This window comes from Orcinus orca, chromosome 2 (assembly GCF_937001465.1).
Source record: "Orcinus orca chromosome 2, mOrcOrc1.1, whole genome shotgun sequence".
Classification (NCBI taxonomy): Eukaryota; Metazoa; Chordata; class Mammalia; order Artiodactyla; family Delphinidae; genus Orcinus; species Orcinus orca.
This window is the reverse complement of record NC_064560.1, coordinates 156,328,479-156,352,589: the sequence shown is the minus strand read 5'-3', so window position 1 is coordinate 156,352,589 and position 24,111 is coordinate 156,328,479. Positions and strand designations below refer to the sequence as shown.

The 24,111-nt window shown below is 40.0% G+C and overlaps 2 protein-coding genes across 21 annotated transcripts in view; one reads left to right on the top strand and one right to left on the bottom strand.

The window, feature by feature from the left end:
* The window catches only part of KTN1 (kinectin 1), a 123,277-nt gene extending 115,705 nt beyond the window's left edge, over positions 1–7,572 (bottom strand). For 10 of the 20 annotated variants that reach the window (XM_004279320.4, XM_033404708.2, XM_033404709.2 and 7 more), the window contains exon 1: positions 7,435–7,572. The gene's annotated coding sequence lies outside the window, so the exon portion shown is untranslated. The remainder of the gene's footprint in view (positions 1–7,434) is intronic. The other 10 variants (XM_049706228.1, XM_049706231.1, XM_049706230.1 and 7 more) reach the window with 1 other exon arrangement.
* Positions 5,996–24,111, top strand: part of LOC125963474 (collagen alpha-1(I) chain-like) — a 77,252-nt gene continuing 59,136 nt past the window's right edge. The window contains exons 1-2 of the mRNA XM_049705859.1: positions 5,996–6,191; positions 6,960–7,685. Coding sequence (XP_049561816.1) covers positions 5,996–6,191; positions 6,960–7,685 — 922 coding nt within the window. The remainder of the gene's footprint in view (positions 6,192–6,959; positions 7,686–24,111) is intronic.

Here is a 24,111-nt window from a genome sequence, read left to right as displayed (position 1 = left end):
AACATAGCATTCAGAACACTGGAGAGCTTTCAAAGTACAGCCTAGCTTGTTCAAATTTACTTCAAAGGTAACCAGATGTAAACATATGCAATCACTAAATAATGTATGTATATATTTCACTCAGAACACTTACATTGCTGATCAACAAGATTAACTAGTACTAAGAAGTACTTTGGCTGAAATTCGTGCATTAAATTTTGTTTGCCATCCCACTCCCAAGAGTAAACCTGAAACCCTTATTCTTGAAGTCTCACTTTCCATGGCATTGCACGTAAATCAACTAGCCATGCTAATGGAGAAGGCAGATGGCACAAATGACAAGTAAAGCAATTGGCAAAATTAGCAGTAATCCAAGTCAAGAAGTTTCAAATTCTAGCCTCAAGTTTGTTTGTTTGAATACATGCAAATTTTAACATTATTAGTTTGACTTTCTCATGATCTGTTTAATCAGTGGTGTCTGAAAGGAATGATACGACTTTCCTAAGTCATTATTTAAGCCTTAAAGGAACGTATTACATGCCTTTTTGTATTTGGACAATGCTTTTTTTAATCATTATTTCTTACTCCAGATCTGTCATTTAAATATGGCTAGATATGGAGAGTTCCTTAAAATACGTGATATATCTAGCTCCTCACTTATATAATTGCCATGTAGGTAATTTATAGTTAAATTATGAAGTACTTTTTCAAAAAAATGAAAACTGTGAACTGAAATAATTATATAATATTTCCTATTAAAGTATCCATATTTGAAAAAAAATGACAAGTAAAGCAGAAGGCTCAATGAGTCCCAATCATTTTCAAACATCAGGCAATTGATTCATTCATTAAACTGAGCACTACCTAAGTGCGAGAAATATAGTTCACAGTGGTGAGCAAGAGTTCCCGCCTCATAGTGCTTATATTCTTAAGAGGTGAAACAGATATCAAGCATATAAATAAACAAGCATATATTATAATGTTAGGTAATAACTGATCATGAAGTGAAGAAAAATAAGGCTGAGACAAAGAATAAAGATTCATTCTGGTGATCAGGGTTGGCCTTTCTGAAATAACCACTGAGCAATGCCTACAAGATCACACGGCAGTAAAACTCATACGCTACACAGGAATTAAGACTGAAAATTTTTCTTGTAAATTAAAAAGATCATAGTCTACCTATTGCTTTCTCTATAAAACACTTTATAGCATTTGGTTTTAAATGGCTTTTACTATTTTCTCTCCTTGGAAAACTTTAAGTTCTCAAATTTAAGTCACTAGCTTTAAGAGTTAATCCTCTAACTCCAGGGGAAAGAAATCTTTATAACCCTTCATGTAGCTTTCTAATACCTAACATCAGACAACTGCACATGGACAAGTGCCTTACTCTTTTTTTCAGAAAGCATTCTTACGAAACAACTCAATGTATGAGAATGGGCTCTAGAGTCAGACTAGTTCAAATTCAGGTTCCTCCTTTTATTTGCTCTGTGTCTTTGGACAAATTATTTAACCTGCCTCCCTCGTTTCCACCAAATACTATCTATCTCATAAGGTTGCAGAGAGGATAAATATGATACTATACATAAAGTATTTACAAAGCCTTACAACAAATAAGCACTCTAATGTTAGCTATCACTTATGTAGCAACTACTAAGATAATATAAGCAAGGCAAATGAGTTTCCTGCAAGTAAATCCACACATACAGTAAGTGGTATTAACTAGCAAAGCCAAATTCAAACCCAAGTTCTTCAGACTCCCTAGCACCCACACTCTTTCCACTTACACCACACATTATACAATTAAAGAACTGAGCAATAAGAAATTTGCACAAACCTTAGAATTAATAAGGTCTAAGACCTGCAGATCTCCTAACTACTGACTTCCAGACCAGACTGTTCCCTTAGCAACTTAAATGACTCATGTGTAAGAGTAAATAATGATCATCCCACATTTTCCAGTGAGAATGTAGCATAACATCAGGTCTCTTGACAGACAATGTAATTACTAAAAATCATATAAGTTCTGATAACTAATTGCAGATGTCACTCAGATCCAAAAATAAAGAAATGTGGATAAATGACATTCTTCTCTAGTAATGGCAGGCAGCTAGGATCCTATGGCCCCCATGAAAACGATTCAATATGGAAGCTATCTTAAAGGACCTCTCACTGGATTAAATGACATTTCTCCCCTTGGTTAAAAATACATGGGCTAGTGTCTACAGAAAGCTAAATGCTTCTGGCTAGCAACCTACTCACCTACACATTTGCTTATTTCTATAAATCGATTAAATGACAGAATAAAGACAAAGCTGTTATTTCTACGAAAACAAAGTTAAATCCTTTGGAAGGCCTTGATAAGGACTGGAAAAATCTAGAATGATTTTGAATTCGAATGTTTCATTACACTGAAAAAAAGCAATACTAGAAATTACGCTTTTAAGGAATGATGTATAGAAAAAAGATCAGGAGACCCCCTACTCAAAGACAAGAGATTGATCCAAATAAAAAAGAGAGGCAAGGGCTTCCCTGGTGGTGCAGTGGTTGAGAGTCCGCCTGCCGATGCAGGGGACACGGATTCGTGCCCCAGTCCGGGAAGATCCCACATGCCGCAGAGCGGCTGGGACCCGTGAGCCATGGCCGCTGAGCCTGCGCGTCCGGAGCCTGTGCTCTGCAACAGGAGAGGCCACAACGGTGAGAGGCCCGCGTACAGCCAAAAAAAAAAAAAAAAGAGAGGCAAATAAAAGTAAGTAAATGCTTAAAATTAAAACGAAGTGCACAGATACCTCGAGTTCTTGCTTTAACCAACTTTTTATATTACCTAACTAATAGTCCTAATCACATGAGACAGGTAAGACGGTCTCCGCCACATTTAAACATCACTCCCTCCACCAAGGGGTTCCCAAATGTTCCCTGCCACTTTTCTTCTGCTCTCTGACTGTTCCTAGGAAAGGAGCAAACTGAAAACTACATGTGTCCAAAAATGAGGTATGCATCACAGTAAAAAAAAAAAAAAAAAAAATTGTAGGATAAAGATTTTAATTCACTTGTAATGAACACATCTTTAATAAATCTTTATTGAGCACCTGTTATGTGCCAAGCACTGCCCTAAACCCTTAGAATCCATCAATAAACAAAAGGAGACAAAAAGCCCTGTCCTCATAGAGGTTACGTTATAGCGTACGTCTGGGGGCAGAGAGAAGAGATAATAAACACGATCAACAAGGAAATTATATAGTTTGTTGAAAGGTGACAATTGCTATGTAAAACAGAACAGGGTACAGAGATCATAAGTAGGGAAGTGCAGCTTTAAATAGAAGGCAGATCGTTTTGAAAAACATTTCAAGAGCAAAGACTTGAAGGAGACAAGGCAATCAGTCATGTAGATACCTTACAGAAAAAATGATTGAAGAAGGGGTAACAGCCAGTGTAAAGGCTCTAAGACAGCTGAAATAAGCAAGACGTAGAGTAGTAGCTAACTTAGGAGATGTAAGGGAGGATGGGGAGAGTAGGAGTATCCAGATTCTGTAAGACCTTGTAGACCATAAGTACTTTGGATTTTACTCTGCATATGGGAAGTCACTGCAGGGTTCTGAGGAAAGAAGTGGTATGATCTGGCTGCTCTGTTGAAAAAGACTGTAGAGAGCTAGGATAGAAGCAGAGAAACCCATTAGAGGTTAACTGCAGAAATCTAGGCAAGAGAGAGAAGATTGGTTTGGACTAGCCTAATGAGCAATGGAGGTGGTAAGAAGTGATTTGATTCTGGATATATTTTCAAGGTAAGATTGAGCCAAGAATGCCAAGTATGAATGAGATAAGTCAGGGATGACTCCATTTTTTTTTTCACCTGAATACTGGATAGAGCTGCCATCTAATAAGATGGATCAGCCTGCCCCTACAGCAGGTTTAAAGAGGAACATGGAATTTTAGTTTGAGTTTACTACTTTACATCCAAACAGAAATTCAGAACAGGTCGTACAGAATACAGGAGGTAAATCTGGGCTGTAGATATAAAAATGGAAGCCATCAGCATATAGGTATTTAAAGCCATGACACTGGATGAAATCACCAGAGGAGTATAAAAAGAAAAGTGAACCAAGGATTGAGCACTTCAAGAATGAGAACGAATCGTAAACACAGAATGAGCAGAGCAATTAGTGAGAAGAGAAACCCAAAAAGCAATGTCCTAGAAGGAGGGGAGTATAAACAATTCATTTAAGTTCCACTTAGTGTACAAATCACTTTGCTGAAACTAGACTTGAGGTTAGAAGCTCTTAATCAGCCTGTAGTAGTTAAGGTGATAGGTGAAATACTAAAGCACAACTTTTTTTAAAAGGAGGTCACTTCTTACACATTTCCTAAGAATATTAGATTTCCTACTGGAATCATTACTAAAACTATTCTTAGTACTAAAAGTATACTATTTTGCCTATTTTATCTTTTTAAGATAAAACCAATTAAAAACGTATACCATTTTAAAAATTAATTTTAAAAGCCTAAATAACACTGCAATCAAACTCAAAGACCAAAAAAACCATTTAAACACCAATTAAACACCCTGGCATGCAAACAGTTATAAACTGTCATTACTTTTCTCTTTCTAGAGCTCACATACAGAAGGTTAAGTTAAATCAAACTCCTTAGTTATGGTACTAAAGGTTTTTCCTCTTTGTTTAATTTTCTGTTTACAGAAAAAAATAGCTTACATTCTTATCTAAACCAATGTTTACCCTGTGCTTTGTACATAAACTACACTTTTATGATCAGAACACCCAAAGTCATGTTCACAAAAACTGAAAGAGGAAGCAATGAAACTCAACTTTATTTATGCATAAAAGTGATCACTTCTAAAGAAACAATTACTTGCTTCTAGCCTCTAAGTATCCTCTGGATTTACCTTCAAAATAACTAAAAACATAAACAGTACACAGAAAAAGCAGCTTATAAGATGTTATCCTCAAACGTTCGAATGTTCTTGAAAAGCATAGTCTCTCTTCATTTCCTTTTTACACATTAGGTCAGATTCCTAAGAAACCCATACCATTATGTTTATTAACAACTTAAATTTTTTACAAAGTATTGTGAGATCTTTTAGATTAAAACTTTCTTTGCTATAAAAAATTATAATAAGTATGCAATTAAAAATATACCTTCCATACATTTCAAGTAAAATTCAAGTTAAGTTCCCCACAGTATCAATCTTAACACAAGTCCTTTAAAGTTAAGCCTCAAAAAAGCATTCACTTCTCAGGCCCTTTATAAAAGTCATACTGGGGCTTCCCTGGTGGCGCAGTGGTTGACAGTCCGCCTGCCGATGCAGGGGACACGGATTCGTGCCCCGGTCCGGGAAGATCCCACATGCAGCGGAGCGGCTAGGCCCGTGAGCCATGGCCGCTGAGCCTGCGCGTCCGGAGCCTGTGCTCCACAACGGGAGAGGCCAAAACAGTGAGAGGCCCGTGTACCACAAAAAAAATAATAATAATAATAAAATATAAAAGTCATACTGGCTGTCCTTTAACATCTAATTATTAAAATGTTCTCCCTACTAAAAGCAGGTTAAAGCCTACAAACTGGAAGGAGGCTTGGAGTGAGAGACAGATGAAAACACTTGCATCAAGCAGAAGAGACTATGATATTAAAGGAGGATACAGAAAATACTAAACTGGAAACACATTCATAAATTAATGGCTCTTCATGTTGACCCTGAGCCATCAAGAAAGGGTTATATAATACTCAATACCCTTTATAATTTTAAAGTGTTTAATATTTTTAAGAAAAAATTTCATCAGGCTTTGTTATATTTTAAGTTTCAGTATGAATCTCACAAAGGTAAATAGAACACTTCACTCTCCAAGTGCACCTGATAGAGTTGGTTACACTGCTAAGGCTGCAAAATTAGAAGAGATTTCTAACTCAGTGTTGGGGGGAGGGTAAGAGGGATGAATTAATGAATTTTCCTTAGAATCTACAAACAATAAACCCAGTTATTTCTTGTTAGATCCCTAAACAAGAGGATATGGGGAGTCGGGGGCGGGGCGGGGGCTTGTTTATCAGAGAACACATTAAATATGAAAGTATTTATAGCAAGGTATGTCTACCCAAAACACAGAGCAATTCAAGAGTACTCCAGTGTTATTCTTGGGACAATAATAACAGTCTCATCAGCAACTACTTTAGCCAGACTGGAGACAGTGATGCCATTCACCTGCTAGGTGAGGTAAGGAGAAGTGCAACCTAATTAACCAAGAATTCAAACTTTAAGACAATCCCTACACAATTCAGAATGCTTAGTTCACCCCAAGGTGTTTACCTTTAGCAGGCTACGGGTGTCTAAATTTCTCAAGGGTTTCCACAAAGCGTCTCAAAAAAAGCACAACTTTGAACAGTTAACTTCAACTGCAGCTTTTTAAGCAGTGCTTATTCAGATACCTGCTAAGAAATCCTTTTCTGGAATAGGCGCAACCATGAATTTAGATTCCTGCTTCCTCCCACAAGGAAGAGCTAAGATTAAATAGCCCGCTCTTGAACCTAATCAGGGTGCAGCTGGCCGAGGTTAGGATGCCGCTCCCCGCGTCTGGGGATGCCGGTCTCTGGTACACATGCTGCCTCACGACCGACGCGCGGTGCTGCACATGCCACACCAGTTGTCGGATTACCGTACGACTTTTCTAGGCTGCCGGCTGGGTTTTCTGCCGAGGTCCCCAACGCCAAAAATCTCATTGTTGGAAACTGAAGGGGGGAGGGGGAATCAGTAAGGAAGACACACCCCTCAGGGAGAGGAAGGATAACTTCCCCCGTCTCGAGGGCGGTCCACAGATTTTTCCAAACTCTGCCCTCACGCTGCTTTCCCATGGCCAACCGCCCCTCTCTAGGACCCGGGGGCGAGCACAGGGCGGCGGAAGGGGGCACTGGAAGGGCCGAAAGCCGCTTCACCAAGTACCCCAAGAGCGGCGAGGACTGGAATTCCAGCATGGCGTAAGCGTGGCCCAGCTCCCGCCCAGGGAGGCCTCCGGGGACGCGCTCCCTCAGTCCCCCGGCCGAGGATACGGTAATCCGCCTTCCTTCCCGGGGGCCCTCACGCCCAACTAAAAATAGGTGTCTCGGTCACCCCAAGGCCCTCTCCGGCCGACCTCACCCTCGGGAGACGTCCTCGGACAAGACGCCGCAGCGGAACAGGGGTCGGGCCCGCGGCGGCCCGGGGAGGCCGCGAGGCCGCTCGGAGCCCGCCAGCCTCGGTGGCCCGGCCCAAGCAGGAGCCCGGCGGCGGCGACCCGGCGCCCGAGGCCTACCCGGCGGGGGCGGCGGCAGGCGGTGTCCCGGCCCCACGGCCGCACCCCCCCCCCCCGCCCGACGCGGCCCTCCCGTCTGCCTGGGACCCCGCGGCCGGCGCAACCCTCCCCTCTCCGCGGTCCCCGCGGCCGGAGCCTGGGCCCGGCGCGGCCCGCTCTCCCTTACCCTGCGCGGCCGGGGAAGGATACCAGAAAGACGCGGCGGCGCCGGCAGTACAGCCCGAGCCGCCAGCTCCAAGTGGCCGCCGCCGCCGCAGTACCTCAGGTGCCGTCGCGCCGCCCGGCAGGAAACGGGCGGTTTCGGGGCGGGGCGGCCCCGGCACGTCCCGGCGTCTGGGCCGGCAGTGCCCGGAGACCGGCCCCTTAAAGGGACAGGCGTCGCCGCTTCGGCCCCCGCGCGCTCTCCCGCGCGCTCGGGTAAGTCCCAGCGTTCGGCGGGCTCGGGATTCCGGGGCTTTCCTCCCGAGATGACGTCCCGCAGCTAGGTGGAAGGTGGGAGCTCTGGGGCTCGAGGCGCAGCGGAGTTCCCTTCGTCCGGGGGCCCTGCTCTCTCTCTCTCTCTCTCTCTGTCCTTCCCCCAAAGCTGGTTTCGTCTTGCATGGCCCTCCAACCTGGCCCCTCAGACTGGATTTTTTTTTTTCTCTCTTCTTTATGATTTTCTTTTTTTGAATTTTTGAATTTTATTTTATTTTTTTATACAGCAGGTTATTAGTTATCCATTTTATACATATTAGTGTATATATGGATTTTTTTTATCACTAGAAAACGAAATCATCCGTTCCTCTGTCTCCAGAGTTTCTCTCTGAATTCTCCTTCGGGCATCCCTGGAGCCAAAGAGAGAGAGAAATTTTAAACGGACCCAAATAAATTGTGTGCAAATATTGTGAAGCTGTTGTGTCTGCCAGCCGATGGCCATTCATTAAGCCCGAGTAAATAACTTTAAGCTTTAGAAGAAAGGAAAGGTTGGCCAGAATCCCTGCTTATTAGTTTGCTCTTTGCTAAAGGAATGATAGCTATCTTCCTGGTCCACTGGCAAACGAGATGTGTTTATTACTTACTTCTTATCAATCTCTCCCAGAATGCTAGGCATTGTCCAGAACATATACAAAACACCTACAGGCTCTCCTCAAATGTTATGAGAGTTCAAAATAATTCAAAACCTTTTAGAGGGTGGATAGAGACACATAAAATTAGGACTCATCACTAACACCTCCCGCTACATACTGACAAAGGGGAACAAGACCAATTTTTAAGTAATGAACGTCAGAACAGTTCCTGCACCACCAGGGTCACCTTTATATGGGCTGGCTAAAAATGTACTGTACATCTGAATTCTAATTATTTTTTGTCAGAGCTTTCTAGAGCACCTCCAAAGTACACATGAAAACTGAACAGTATGTGGTAGCCTGAGATGTTGAGAATTCTGCCAGTCTTCAGCCACTGTGTTCTCCAATGATGCATTCTGTCTTATTTTAACTCCAGAAGCGCCACCCTCTTTTTTCTTTCTCAGTAGGGTTACTCAGCACCTCAGCGGTTCCAGTGCCCTCAAAGCAATCTATCTCTAAACCTCTGGCTGTGTCCTGAGCCTGCGATAAAGGATCCAGCTTCACTGAAGAGGGTAGCCATTAGTCTCTTAATACAAAGAGGGGAAATGTATCATTCCTATAGAGGAGTTTAAGGACTCTTGATTAGCCTACAAACAACCATCTAATTTCCTCTGGTTGGTACTAAAGCAGATTTTAGGTTAGAATTTTAAAATTCTATCATTTTTATGATTTCAGTAAAACCTCAGTGTCATTTTAGAAACAGTAATTTTTAGGTACATTTGTACATAAGACAAGAAGTGGATGGAACTTAGGGACATGTTTACCCTAAATATACCACTTCTTATGGTCAGGGATCACTTATTTTTGTGTTCCATAGTTTGAAACAAAAAAAGCGTAAATGTGTCAGCTATTTCAACTTCTCTGAGTGATTGAACTTTGACTTTGAAAGGGAAGTGCCTGGATACTTCATTCTTCAGTATAAGCTTCATATTTATTCACGTAAAAACAAAGCCTTACTAGAACTGTTATGCATGATAAGCCCTATTAGGAATTAAGACCTGCCCTCTAAGTTTTGAAGTATAGTATAATATAATATCATTAACTATAATTAACAGATATAAATAACCTAAGATATAATTAACCTTGGTTGCTGCTTACTACTCTCAATGTTACTGAAGAAGCAACTAACTTGCTAACAACGATTAGCACTCCCAACATCTGAAGTATCTCTAGTGGTTAACAACTAAGAAATTAAATTTTATTGAAAATGATAAAGTGTAACACGATTACCTGAAGAGTATTCTTGCTCACTCTCTCTTGCTCACTCTCTCTTTCTCAAGTGCAATTTACTGGCGATTGCCTTCTGACTTCTAGTGTGTAATAACTTTTATCTAATTTTGTAAAAGTTTTAAAGACACACAGTACCTATCTCTCTAGCAGATAGAGAGAAAGCAGGCTATTCCTGTTTTTTCCAGGGAAGATTTCCCAGAAGTGGTGAGTTCTGTAGAGATTTGAGTAATATATGAGTAACGCATTACACCTCCTACTCCACCATTTCAGGGATGGCAGAGATGAAAGTATAATAGAAGCATTTCACAGAACTGAAAGAAAAAGGAAGATTCCAGGTCCACCTTTTCCACCCAAATAATGGAGTGGGGAAGTTTATACAAACATCTGCAACTGGAGATCTAGATGTAATCAGCTATTCTAACAAAGTATCTGGCACATAACTGTGCTTATGAGAGGTCTGCATTGTTCCCGTTGACATGTAATCTCTTCAAGCATATGGCATTCAAATGCTTTCATAACAGACTAAAGGTGACCATAAATCATTTGCCACTCTTTACATGGACAGGTGGGATCTGTGCCCCTCCCTTTGATTCTGGGAGGGCTCTGTGACTGACGTGACTAATAGGATATGCCAGAAGTAACACTGTGCCAATTTCTGGGCCCAGACTGTAAGAGACAGGCAATTTCACTTCCTGTCTCTTGGAACCATTGATCTTAGAGCCCTAAGCTGCCATGTGAGAAGTCCAACTACCTTGCTGGAGAGACCATGTGGAGAGGCCTTGAGACTACATGGGGAGGAAGAGAGAACCAGCTGGGCCCAGCCTTCCAACTGTCCCCACCAAGGTGCCAGACATATGAATGAAGGCTTCTGGAGCCCCAGACCATCCATGCCACAAGCTAAATACCACTAAGTGATCCCAGTCAGTACTACACGGAGCAGAAGAACCACTCAGCCAAGCCCTACTTGAATTTCTGACTCCATATAATTTTTATGATTTTTGGATGGTTTGTTATGCAGTAATAGATAAGCCGCACATCTTTCTTCCACTTCTAAATAGCTGCAAGAAATTTTAGTCTTATTTAAGCAGAAGGGAGTTTCCACTTTGCCCATACAATCCCAAGACATCACTGGGGACTTTCAAGGGAAATTTGGGCAGGAATAAGTAGGGAGGTAAAACTACTTTGTAGCATAATTTAACATTATTGAAGGCACCTTCATGTCTTCTATCTTCAAAGGCTGCCAGTGATTGGAAACTGGTGGATTAAATGAGGAAAGAGGAGCCAGTATTTCTTCCGCATATGCACGGTGCAGGTGTTTAACGTAATTAGCACACACGATTGTCCAAACAACCCCATAGGACTAGGCTTACGCTGAATAACTAACTACCTCAAGAACACAGAGCTCAAAAACTAGCACCTGGGGCTTCCCTGGTGGCGCCAGTGGTTGAGAGTCTGCCTGCCGATGCAGGGGACACGGGTTCGTGCCCCGGTCCGGGAAGATCCCACATGCCGCAGAGCGGCTAGGTCAATGAGCCGTGGCCGCTGAGCCTGCACATCCAGAGCCTGTGCTCCGCAACGGGAGAGGCCACAACAGTGAGAGGCCCGCATACCGCAAAAAAAAAAAACCCAGCACCTGAACCCAGATCTATTTGATTCCGATTCCAATTCCCATGCATGTGCCACTGCAACATGTTGACTCCCAAAGTATAAACTTTTAGGTACACAAACAAAATGTGAGTTTTCATTTATGTATAGGATTCTCTTACTTATGATATCTTTTTTGTCATTAGCATAAACAATGAGCAGATAGATAACACTAAATTAAATCAACAATATTAAATTGGCTGCCAGCCAGCATCATGTAAAGTCTTCTTACCAAAATAATACAGTATTGAAATATGTACATTTTGTCCAAATACACCTAGCAATTGGAAGAAACAATCTTTAAACTCTCTGATTCTTTTTTTTTTTTTTTTTTGGCCTCGCCTTGTGTCATGCAGGATCTTAGTTCCCCCAACCAGGGATCGAACCAGGGATCTTCACAGCATGCTTGAATAATGGATACTACGCTTTTACTAATAAGAGACCTAAATAATGTGGAGGGTAAAAGAAGATTAACTTGTAGTCCTCATGTGAGAAGTTTTATTTGTTTAGTAAGTTAGATCAGTTGATTAGTATTAGCTATTCAATGAGGCCTAAATAAAAAATGTGGTCAACATACTGCTGCTGCTTAGTGTCACATAAAGAAAAGAAAAAACAATGACTCTTTCACCACTGCTGCCTATACAAGCTTCACCCTAACCAGGCAAGTTGCAGGGATGAATCTTGGCCTGAGGAATCAGGCAAGAGAACATGGATATTTCAGTATAACTGTCACCACTCCCACCCAAATAATTTTTAAGAGTATGACCTGGTGAGGGCAGATCAGTAGCAACAAATCGAACAAAGTCAGCAATATTTGCAACATATACAGCAGCATGCTAGGTGTTTAAATATAAAACATGCATTTAAAAATGTGTGTCCTGCAGAATGGTGCCTGCTTTTTAAACCACACTTCTGGGAATTCCCTGGTGGTCTAGTGGTTGGGACTATGCTCTTTCACTGCCGGGGGCATGGGTTCAATCCACTGATCAGGGAACTAAGATCCCGAAAGCCGCATGGCACCACCAAAAAAACAAAAAACACGCTTCTATTTGCTTGTTCATATTCAGCTCCTCATGATAACTCTTAGATTCCCAGCCAGTCCTTGCCCAGTGTTTTTCCTCCCTGTAGTATGACAACCCTGTAATTAACCTTTCCCAGGCTTAGTTCCATTTATTTCTGACCACATCTCCAATTTACCAACTTCCTTTGATCCAGGTCAACAATTTTTAAAAGCCACCTTTTGGTACTTGCATATATTGTTTTGGAAGTCTTATGAGAGAAGGTAAACAGACTGCAACCTCTATTACAAATCATCATTCTGTGAAGGCTGTAGAATAATTCTTCTGGATGCTGACTCTCATGACACAGACCTCTGGATGTCAGCCCTCTGAGCCTCCTCAGGGACTGCAGTCCATCAACAATGCCCTTTCTGTCTGAATCTTCAACCTTTCCCTCTCCATCAGCCATTCCTGCATTCAGGGATCTCTCCAGTTAAACGAAGGGGAAAATATTCAAACTCCAGCCCACCCCATCTACCCCATCTCCTACAAAGCCAGGTTTTTGATTGATTCTTGGATTGGTTAAGATGCAACTTACTTGACTATATTCTCACTACCCATTCACTCTGCCTTATACATCGGTAACCTGCTTCTGCACCCACAACTGGATTCTGAAACACTTCTCACTGAAGTCACCAATGATTTCCCTGCTGCTAACTCCTCTCTGTCACATGACACCACTGATTACTTCTTGAAAGGCTTCTCTTTCCTTGACCTCAGTGACCTCACAAACATGGCTCTTCTGCTCTCTTTTCCTTCTATGTAGCCTGAAGCTCCTCAGTCCCTTTCTGAATTTGTCTTCTCTATCTCTTTTGTGTTGATGTCCCTCAGGTTTCCAGCCTTGTCCCTCTATTGTCTCACTCTGCAGTCCCTCTCTGGTCTTATATTACAATCTATATTCCCAAGCAAAGACCAGTGTCTGCATTTTGCAAGCCCTACCACTAAGGAAAAGGCATCTGTATTAGTCTGAATTCTTCAGAGAAATAGAACCAATTTTTTATACATGCACATGATTGTGGAGGCTGAGAAGTCCAAAATCTTGAAGGTGGGCAAGGCAGGCTGGAGACCCAGGGAAGAAAGAGTGTTGCAGTTCAAGTCCCAAGGCAGTCTGCTGGCAGAATTCCATCTTCTTCTAGAAGGTCAGGTTTTGTCTTTTAAGGCCTTCAACTGATGAAATGAGGCTTACCCACATTATGGAGAATAATCTGCTTGACCCTAAGTCAGCCAATTAAAATGTTCATTTCATCTAAAAAATTCTTTCACAGAAACATCTAGAATAATGTTTGACCAAATATCTGGGTACTGTGGCCTAATAAGTCGACACATAAAATTAACCATCATGGTATCTTTGGATTCTGTAGGCAATGCATACTACATTCGGGTCTGCTACTCTAACTCATTTTCTGGGAAACCTGTTAGGCTATGAATTTTGGGCCCAGATCAAGAAAGAACTCTAGCAGGTCTAAGACTCATGTGCCCTATGGTCAGTTGAGACTTGTGACCCAGCAGATCCAACAGCGAAAATGAGAATACAATGTAAAGCCACTGGCAAATCTCAATAGGAGAAGCATAGTGCAGACTTTTAGATTTTGGGGTATGCTGGCCATTTTCCTCTAATTAAGATCAAGTACTTGACCATGGAACACCAACTGTCCAGGTGACCTGAGCTGCCTCTTATGAACTGGGTGTAATCTAACCCATCAACCCATAACTTTGGGAGTGGGAAAAGATGTTCATCATCAAAAAGATATGGTTTATGCAAGATCTAGGTTAAACAGGTTCATAACTCATTTGTGCCTTCAGAGAAGGCACAAATGTGTTACAAACAAGTGGTTAAGACTGCCACACCATCTACTCCAGTGCCGCCTACCCTTCATTCACACCTATGGTCTCATAAGAAATTCCACCTGGGACTTCCCTGGTGGTCCAGTGGCTAAGACTTCACGCTCCCAATGCAGGGGACGCGGGTTCAATCCCTGGTCAAGGCACTAGATCCCACATGCCACAACTAAGACCCGGTGCAGCAAAATAAATATTTTTAAAAGTATATTAAAAAAATAAATTCCACCTGATCAAGGAAGGAAAAAATTGATCCTGGTTTAGAGATGCAACTATACAACGTGTGGGTACTAGATGAAAATAAACTGCTACAGAATCACACCCTGTTCAGGGGTGACCCTGGAGAACTATGGGGAGGATAAATTTTCCCAAAGGGAAGAAAGTCAAGCCATACATCTGGTATGCACTTTTCCTGGAAGGAGAGATGCCCATATATTTATGTCTACAAAAATTCATGGGTTGGAGGTCAGGGACTTGGTACAAGATTGGAGAACAGTTAACAAGGAGGTTTGGGGAAGAGGCATGTGTATATGCCCACTTAATAGTGGACATAGACTGTAAGGATAGGACTTCCCTGGTGGCACAGTGGTTAAGAATCCACCTGCCAATGCAGGGGACACGGGTTCGAGCCCTGGTCCAGGAAGATACCACATGCTGCGGAGCAACTAAGCCGGTGCACCACAAATACTGAGCCTGCACTCTAGAGCCTTCAAGCCACAACTACTGAGCCCATGTGCTATAACTACTGGAGCCCGCGCACCTAGAGCCCATGCTCCGCAACAAGAGAAGCCACCACAATTAGGATCCTGCACACCACAGTGAAGAGTACCCCCAGCTCGCCACAACTAGAGAAAGCCCACGTGCAGCAACGAAGACCCAGCACAGACAAAAATTAATTAATTAATTGGGAAAAATACACCACTGCCAAGATTTTTTTTAAAAATGTAAGGATATTTCTTTCCTGTAGGAATGCTTATCTAGGGCAAAAGCTTGCAGTTCTCTATAATCAGGTAGGCAAGATGGGCCACTATAGGTAAACCAACCTCTTTCCTCAGCCAACCTGCAATTCGTTCAATGAATTCATAAGGAAAGTGGTCATAGTTGCAGAGATGGAGGTTCTGCAGGGCTTCAAGCACATGGACTTCTTCTCACCAAGATTAATCTACCTACCATTACTGCTAAGTGCCCAGCCTACTAACAGCAGATACCTACACTGAACCCTAGTATAGCAACATACCCTGGGGGGAACAGCAGCCATCAGATAGCAGGTTGATTTTATTAAACACTTTCCATCATGAAGGGATTAGTGATTGGTCCCCCCAGAAATAGACACTCCTTCTAGATATGGACTTGCTTTCCCTGCATGCAAAGCTTCTGCCATCACCACCATCTGTGTACTTACTGAATGCCTATTCACTGTCACAAATCCCACACAACACTGTTCTGACAAAGAAACTCATTTCACAGGAAAAAAAAAAGTGAGGCAAAAGATTCACTAGAAGAGCTGACATTATAGAATGGTTGGAATGGCTGTCAAAGACCCAGTTTTGGTGACAAATGAGAGACAGAAACAATGCCTTGCAACATTAGGGTGCTCTTCTACAAGATGCAATATGTATCTTGCGTCTCTTTTTTTTACCCCACAGACAGAGTATATAGGTACAGAAACCAAGGGTAAGAAGTAAGAGTGGCTCTTCTCATTATTCTACTTAATCATCTGCTTCCAAAAATTTTGCTTCTGATCTCTGCAGATTTATTTTTTATTTTTATTTTTTGGCCACACCAAGAGGCATGTGGGATCTTAGTTCCCCAACCAGGGATCCAACCTGTGCCCCCTGCATTGGAAGTGTGGAGTCTTAACCACTGGAATGCCAGGGAAGTCCCTCTGCATCTTTAAAAGTTCTTAATTCCCAAGGGAAGAAGGCTTCTACGAGGAGACACAACATGGTTCTATCTGAACTGAAAGTTGAGGCTTCCAACTGGCTGTTTTGTGTTTCTCAAACCACTGAACAAGAAGAGGGGTATACTCTATTGATTGGGGTGGTGGATCTGTACTACCAATGGGATCTGACTTCTGCTTGGTTCTCTCATAACTGGGGTGACCCACTTGTATCAGTTTGCCTGAGATTTTCCCAGTTTTATCATTCAAAGTCTCACATCCCAGGAAATCCCCCAGTCCCAGGAAATCTGGGACAGCTGGTCACCCAAGTTCCCTGAGACATGAAAGGAATTCAACAAATTTGCTTTAGAGTGGATCTGGTTTATGTCAGGCTCAACCCATCTTCTCCACCCTCCCAAAATATATTCCTGATGACATCCAAACTTATTTTGCATCCCAGGGAGAAACATTCGACAATGACATTGGCATGCCCCTTCATTCGCTCACCTCTCTTCACAAAAATCCTCTTCAGTGGTTTACATGCCTTTGGGAACAGTTAGGCTTTCTTGGCAAGTCGAAGGGAAAACTTTGACTGTCATGCTCTTTACTCATATTTTTCCAGGACATGAATGAAGTACTCTGATGTTTATCCTTTCTTGTGAATTCTCATTAATCTAATTTTTCCAGCACCATGAAAAATTTATGTTAGATCTGCAAGAGATGTTATAAATCATCTAATCCAACCCAAATATTTCATATTTATTTGCAATGCTCTGTTATTTAAACTTCATTATTTTTGTTTTAGATTATGATTTGTCATGCTCACCAAGCATTCATTTCCTTAACTGACCAAAAATTATACTTACACATTTAATCCAGTGAGTAATTTAATTTTTTGCTTATATGATTGTGAGCCCTGACTTTCCTAGAAAAAGCTCAGTGTTCTTTAGTATCTCATCAGAAATCACTGTTCAATGAGGGTTTGTTGGTGAGAGACCCTGGTCTTCTAAGTATTGAACATCGCTCTCATTTTCTATTGTGTCTGGGTAATGACATCAGTGATTGTCAAAAGATCTGTCTGCAGATGAACTAGGCTTACAGCACCAATCACAGAGTAGAACTCAAGATTAAGATTTATTTTATTTCAGGTCAGAAACAACTGAGGTAAAACAATACTCTCCCACAAAACCTCCATTGGTACTACTCTCAACCAAATAATGGGGTAAATAGATCACTAGTCTTGTGTTATGTTCTTATGAATCAGTTCTTCTAATTTTTTAAGGACATAAATAAAGAAGAACAGAATTTGCAGAAACAGTGAACTGTGAATTTAAATACTAACCAAGAAATATTCATCATGCTTAGAAATTCATGCCCGGGTTTATCAGAGTCCACCTCCTATGAAATTCCCGGGAGAGAAAGGAGATGTCTACTGTCAGCTAAAGGCCAATGAAAGAGATTTTTTTTCACCACTTTTTTCCTTCTTTGACTTTAAATTTTATTTTTCTATAACTGTATTTTCTTCTACTGAGTGCATCGGGACTATTATGAGAGATCTGAATTCCCGTTGGTTCAGGAGATTGAAAAGAAACCAAATTACAGGAGCATAAAGGTCAATAGCAAAAAAACTCCTTTCAAAAAAAAAAAAAAAACAAAAACAAAAAAAAACTCCTTTCAGCTTCTAGCCTGACAATAGAGGATATAATGTCAAGATTAGTGAAAAGCTCAGATCCAAGCACTGATATTCCACTGAAAATTTCAATGAATACCTTTGTCAAAAGTTATTTAGTATTGAGAGATAGAAATAACATATCTCTGGAAAAGAAAAAAAATGTTTTGATTGAAAGAAGTACAAATCAACAGCTGAAGCATTACACAAAGCATCATCAGGTTTGAATATTCCTAAACTTTTTTCCGATTTCTTTTCATAAATCTTGTAGGTAATCTTGTCCCATCAGTTGTAGGAGTCTATTGTAGGTGACAATTTTCACATGGCTTCAGAAGAGAAATCAAATCTAGGATAAAACTGCAAGATTCTTTAGTAAAAAGTCAGAGAGGTTTAAGGTGGTGCAGATCAGATCCTTGCAGACAGGCAGAAGGCCTTCTAAGGATTTTTAAGAGTCTATCTTGCAGACTTTCTCTGTTTAAACAGCGGGGCTTTTAAGAATCTAAGTCCATTGTCTCACAGCAGCTTCACAGAGAGTCCAAGGAAGGTAAAAGCTTACTTGAAAGAGATTTGTGGGCCTGGCTTTTATATAATGGAATAGATTATCAATGGACACTCAGGAAGTCCACAAAGTTTTTAAAGTAATTATATCAGCGTGATCTGAAAAAGACAGAGACATACAGCAGCCAGCATGCCTTTACTAGCATTTCTCAAACTGTAGTTCACAAATTATTTGTGATCCACATCGGCCTCCTTTTCTGAATTTTGGGGGAGGAGGGGTGGAGGGAGGCATGTTCAGGACCTAACATTTTTAATAGGTAACACTTATGAATGTTAAAGTTTGATATCCCCCTCAAACAGACCTACTTACTCATTGCTAAATATATTATTCCTGTGGCACTGCCTCCCATTCCTTCATGTTGGAATACCACCACCTTCCATTCCTCACGTAACATCCATAGTTTAAACTTTACACGTTCTGGAAATTTTGCCATTTACAGCAATATGGATGGACGTGGAGGGCATTACGCTAAGTGAAATAAGTCAGAAAGGGAAAGACATACTGTATGATCTCACTTATATGTGGAATCTAAAAAATACAACAAACTAGTGAATAAAACAAAAAACAAGCTGACTCACAGATAGAAAGAACAAACTAGTGATTACCAGTGTGGAGAGGGAAGGGGGATGAGGCAGTATAGAGGTAGGAGGAAAAAAACAGGTTTATTATGGGACTATACGAAATCATTTGTGTGAAACTTTTGAAAATTGTAAAGCACTATAGAATTTAAAGAAGCTTTCATTCGATAAAAAAATATATTACGTAAATAAATAAATAATTTTACACTTCCTGTCCTTTCAGTAAATAGTGGTGAATCAATTGGTCAGGGAAAATGTGATGCCTATCTCACATTATATAACACACAAAAATTTTTATTTCAAACAGATTATAACCCAAATATGAAAATTAAAATAATGCCTTTAGGGGCTTCCCTAGTGGCACAGTGGTTAAGAATCCGTCTGCCTAATGCAGGGGACACGGGTTCGAGCCCTGGTCCAGGAAGATACCACCTGCCGCGGAGCAACTAAGCCCGTGCACCACAACTACTGAGCCTGCGCTCTGGAGTCCACGAGCCACAACTACTGAAGCCCTTGAACCTACAGCCTGTGCTCTGCAACAAGAGAAGCCACCACAATGAGAAGCCCGCGCACGACAACAAAGAGTAGCCCCCGCTCGCCGCAGCTAGAGAAAGCCCGCGTGCAGCAACGAAGACCCAACGCAGCCAAAAATTTAAAAAACAAATAAATAAATAATTTTTTTAAAAAAATAATGCCTTTAGAAGAAAATGTAGGAGAATATCTTTACAATCTTGAGGTAGACAAACATTTATTAAATAAGAGAAAAAAGTATAAACATAAAAGATTAAAAATTGCACTTCTTTAAAATGAAGAACTTATTTTCATCAAAAACACCATTAAGGCTAAATAAATTATGATGCTCAAAGAAATTAATTAATAAAAATGGATGTGAACTCTAAAAAAAAAAATACCATTAAGAGAGTGAAATGCAGGTAGAGCTGGGAGAAGATATTTGAAATACATATATCCAACAAAGTACTTTTCTCCAGAATATGTAAAGAACTCCTACAACTCTAAAAGGAAAAGGCAGACATCCTATTTTTTGAATAGGCAAAATACCTGAATAGGCACTTTACAAATGAGGTTATCTAAACAGCAAATAATCATATAGAAATATGTCCAATATATGTCCAATATAACTAATTATCAGAAAATTGCAAATTAAAGCTACACTGAGTGGCAAATAAGAATTAAAGATGTTCAGTGTTATCAAGTCACTAGGGAATTGCAAATTTACAACATAATTAGGGGATGTCCCTGGTGGCGCAGTGGTTAAGACTCCACGTTCCCAATGCAGAGGGCCCAGGTTCGATCCCTGGTCAGGGAACTAGATCCCACATGCATGCTGCAAGTAAGAGTTCACATGCTATGACTAAGGAGCCCACCTGCTACAACTAAAGACCCAGCGCAACCAAATAAATAAATACATATTTTTAAAAATAAATAAATAAAACACAATTAGATCCCACTGCACCTACTAAGATTGCTAAAATTAAAATTCTGACAATACCAAGCGCTGACAAGGATGCTGAGGAACTGGAACTCTCATACATTGCTGATGAGAATGCAAAATGATGCACTACTTTGGAAGAGAGTTTCTTATAAAATTAAATACACACTTACCATATGCATTAGTTTGCTAGGATTCCCACAATAAAATACCACAGACTGATTGACTTAAGCAACAGAAATTAATTTTCTCACAATCTGGAAGCTAGAAGTCCAAGATCAAAATGTCTGCAGGTTTGGTTTCTTCTGAGGACTCTCTCTTTGGCTTGCAGATGGCCACCTACTTACTGTATCCTCACATGGTTTTTTCTCTGTGCACTTGTGCCCTGATCTCTTCTTCTAAGGACACCAATCATATTGGATTAGGGCTCATTCTAATGACCCTATCTTAACTATATCTTCGTGAACTTTAATAATAAACATAAGTATCTGATTAAAAAAAACAGACAAAAATGAAAAAGGAATAATGATTACCACTATACCTCCTCTAGAATGCCTAAAGACTGGCAATCCTAAATGTTGGCAAGGATGTGGAGCAACTGAAAGAACTGCCTTAACTTGGTGGCTGGACTATAAATTCGTTCAAACACTTTGGAAAATTTACAGTACTTAAAGCTAAACATATTTATACTCTACAACCCAGAAATTCCACTCCAGTAAATATACCCAACAGAAAGGACTGCATATATCCACCAAAAGGCATGCACAAGAAGCTTCATGGGAAAAGCTAGAAACAACCCACATGTCCATCAACAGTGGAATGGGTTAAAAAATAATGTGGAGGGAGTTCTGTAGTGGTCTAGTGGTTAGGATTTGGTGCTTTCACTGCCATGGCCCGGGTTCAATCCCTGGTCAGGAAACTGAAATCCCACAAGCAGTGTGACCCAGCCAAAATAAAAAAATAAAAATTTTTAATTAAAAAAAATTTAAAACAAACAAAAAATGTGGAGTATTCACATAATGAAATATTATACAGCAATTAAAAACCAAACTACTGTTACATGCAACCACATAAATCAATCTCATAAATAAGAGATTGATTAAAAGACGATGGACACAACAGAGTACTTACTATACCATTCCATTTACGTGAAGTTCAAGAATAGGTAAGACTAATTTATAGTGATACTGGTCAGAATAGTGGTTATGTTGTGGAGTGGGGCAGCATTGACTAGAAGGTGACATAAAGAAACCTTCCAGTAAACTGGGAATGTTCTATATCTTTTTTCTCCAGCTTTATTGAGGCAGAATGTTCTGTCTTGATCCAAGTGGTAGTTACACTGGTATATACATATGTAAACGTTCACTGAGCTGTGTTGCTAGATTGGTGTTTTGCTGTACCTAAGTTATACTTCAATTTGGAAAAAAGTAAAAAATAAAAACAAAACAAAACTGTACCCATATTTCCAAGGGGGGAAGTAAATAGGGCTATAGACGAAACAAGATTAATCTCACGTTGATAATTGTTGGGTGGGTGATCTGTACATCATTGAGGCCCAGTATATTCTCTCCAATTTTTTTTTCCACTAAAGAGAAATCTTTCATCCATTCTTACAGGCACATTTCAAAGCCATTTCTTCTAAGAAGCTATAAGATTTTCTTTCCTCCTTTAAACTTCCAAAACATTTTGCTTCATTAGTATAAACTCTCTTAACCAGTCTCCATTTAACTCATTCTCCAAACTCAGTGGCTGTCTCCATTCTCTCTGTGCTATGCACTGCCTTGTAACACCTGTGCCTATAGGCTACACACTAGCACACCCAAGCACATCTACGCCCGTGATTGAGTATGCTTATCAAGGGTCCGTTATGTTTTCTCAGTCAGATTTCTGTAACTGTATTTACATAATTTAAACAAATACTGAGTGCAAAAAGACCTGTTAATTAAAACTATGTTCATTACTTCGGAAAGAGCTGGTAAAGACAAATAGCTAGAAACTTCAATGTCAAAATAAGTGTGTGTGTTAACTCTGAATTACATTAAAAACCACTAAATTGTACAATTTATAGGGGTGAATTTTCTGGCATGTGTATTATATCTTAATAAAGCTGTTATAAAAAATTAGGAGTGAGTGAAGTGACTACAAAAGTTTGCAAGGACTTTGAAAAAAACTAAAAGACCTTTGTAATTACATTACAAATGTCTTTAATTTCTTATTAATCTTTTAAGAAAATATAATGGAAATCATAGACAACCCTTTTGAGTGTGGTTTATGCAAGAAAAACCCTTTGAGTGTGGTTTATTCTTGTTGATTCCACATGTATTATACATACTTACTGTATATAAGTTTTATTGCAATATAATTCACAAACCATACAATTCACCCATTTAAAGTATTCAAGTCCATAGTTTTAAGTATATTGAGTTGTATAACCATCACCACAATCAATTTTAGAATATTTTCAACATCCCAAAAAGAAATCCCATAGACATTAGCAATAAATTCCCATTTCCACCCAAGCCCTCCAGCTCCTGGAAACTACTAACCTACTTTCTGTCTTTATTGATTTTCCAATTCTGTACATTTTATGTAAATAGAATCATATAAAATGTGAATTGTGACTGGCTTCTTTCACTCGGCATGTTTTCAAGGTTCATCCATGTTATACCATTAATCAGTACTTAATCCCTTTTTTGGCTGAATAATATTCCATCTTATGAACATACCACAATTTATTTATCCCTTTATCAACTGATGAACATTTGAGTTGTTTCCAGTTAGTATGAATAATACTGCTATGAACATCTGTGTACAAATTTTGTGTAGATATGTGTTTTCATTTCACTTTGGTATATAACTAGGAATGGCATTGCTAGCCTCATATGGTAATTCTGTTTAATCTTTAGAGGAACTGTCAAACTGTTTCCTGCAACAGCTGCACTATTTTATATTCCTACCAGTTGTAGATGAGAGTTCCAGTTTCTCCATATCCTTGCCAACACTTAAAATATCTGTCTTTCTTATTATAGCTATCCTAGAAAAATAGCTATAACTATCTCATTGTAGTTTTGATTTTCATTTCCTCATAATTAGTGATGTGAGCATCTTTTCATATATGTGTTGGCCATTTGTATATCTTCTTTGGAGAAATGTCTGTTCAAGTCCTTTGTGCATTTTTAATACACGTTATTTGTTTTTTTCCTGTTGAATTGTATGATTAGAAGACTTAATATTATTTAAATGTTTATACTACCCAAAGAGATCTACAGAATCAATGCTGTTCCCATCAAAATCTCAATGGCATTTTTTACAGAAATAGAAAAAAATCCAAAATTCATATGGAACCACAAAAGACCCCAAATAGTCAAAGTGATCTTGAGAAAGAAAAACAAAGATGAAGGTATTACACTTCCTGATTTTCTACATATATTACAAAACTACAGTAATTAAAACAGTATGGTACTGGCATAAAGACAGATATGTAGACCAATGGAAGAGAATAGAAAGCCCAGAAACAAACCCATGCATATATGGTCAACTGATCTTTGACAAGAGTGCCAAGAATATGCAATGGGGAAAAGACAATCTCTTCAACAAATGGTGCTGGGAAAACTGGATATTCATATGCAAAAAGTGAAATTGGACCCCTACCTTATAGCATACACAAAAATCAACTCAAAATGGATTAGACTTAAATGTAAGACCTGCAACTATAAAATTCCCAGAAAAAAAAATAGGGGAAAAGCTCCTTGACATTGGCTTAGTAATGATTTCTTGGATATGACACCAAAAGCATAGGCAACAAAAGCAAAAATAGACAAGTGGGATTAC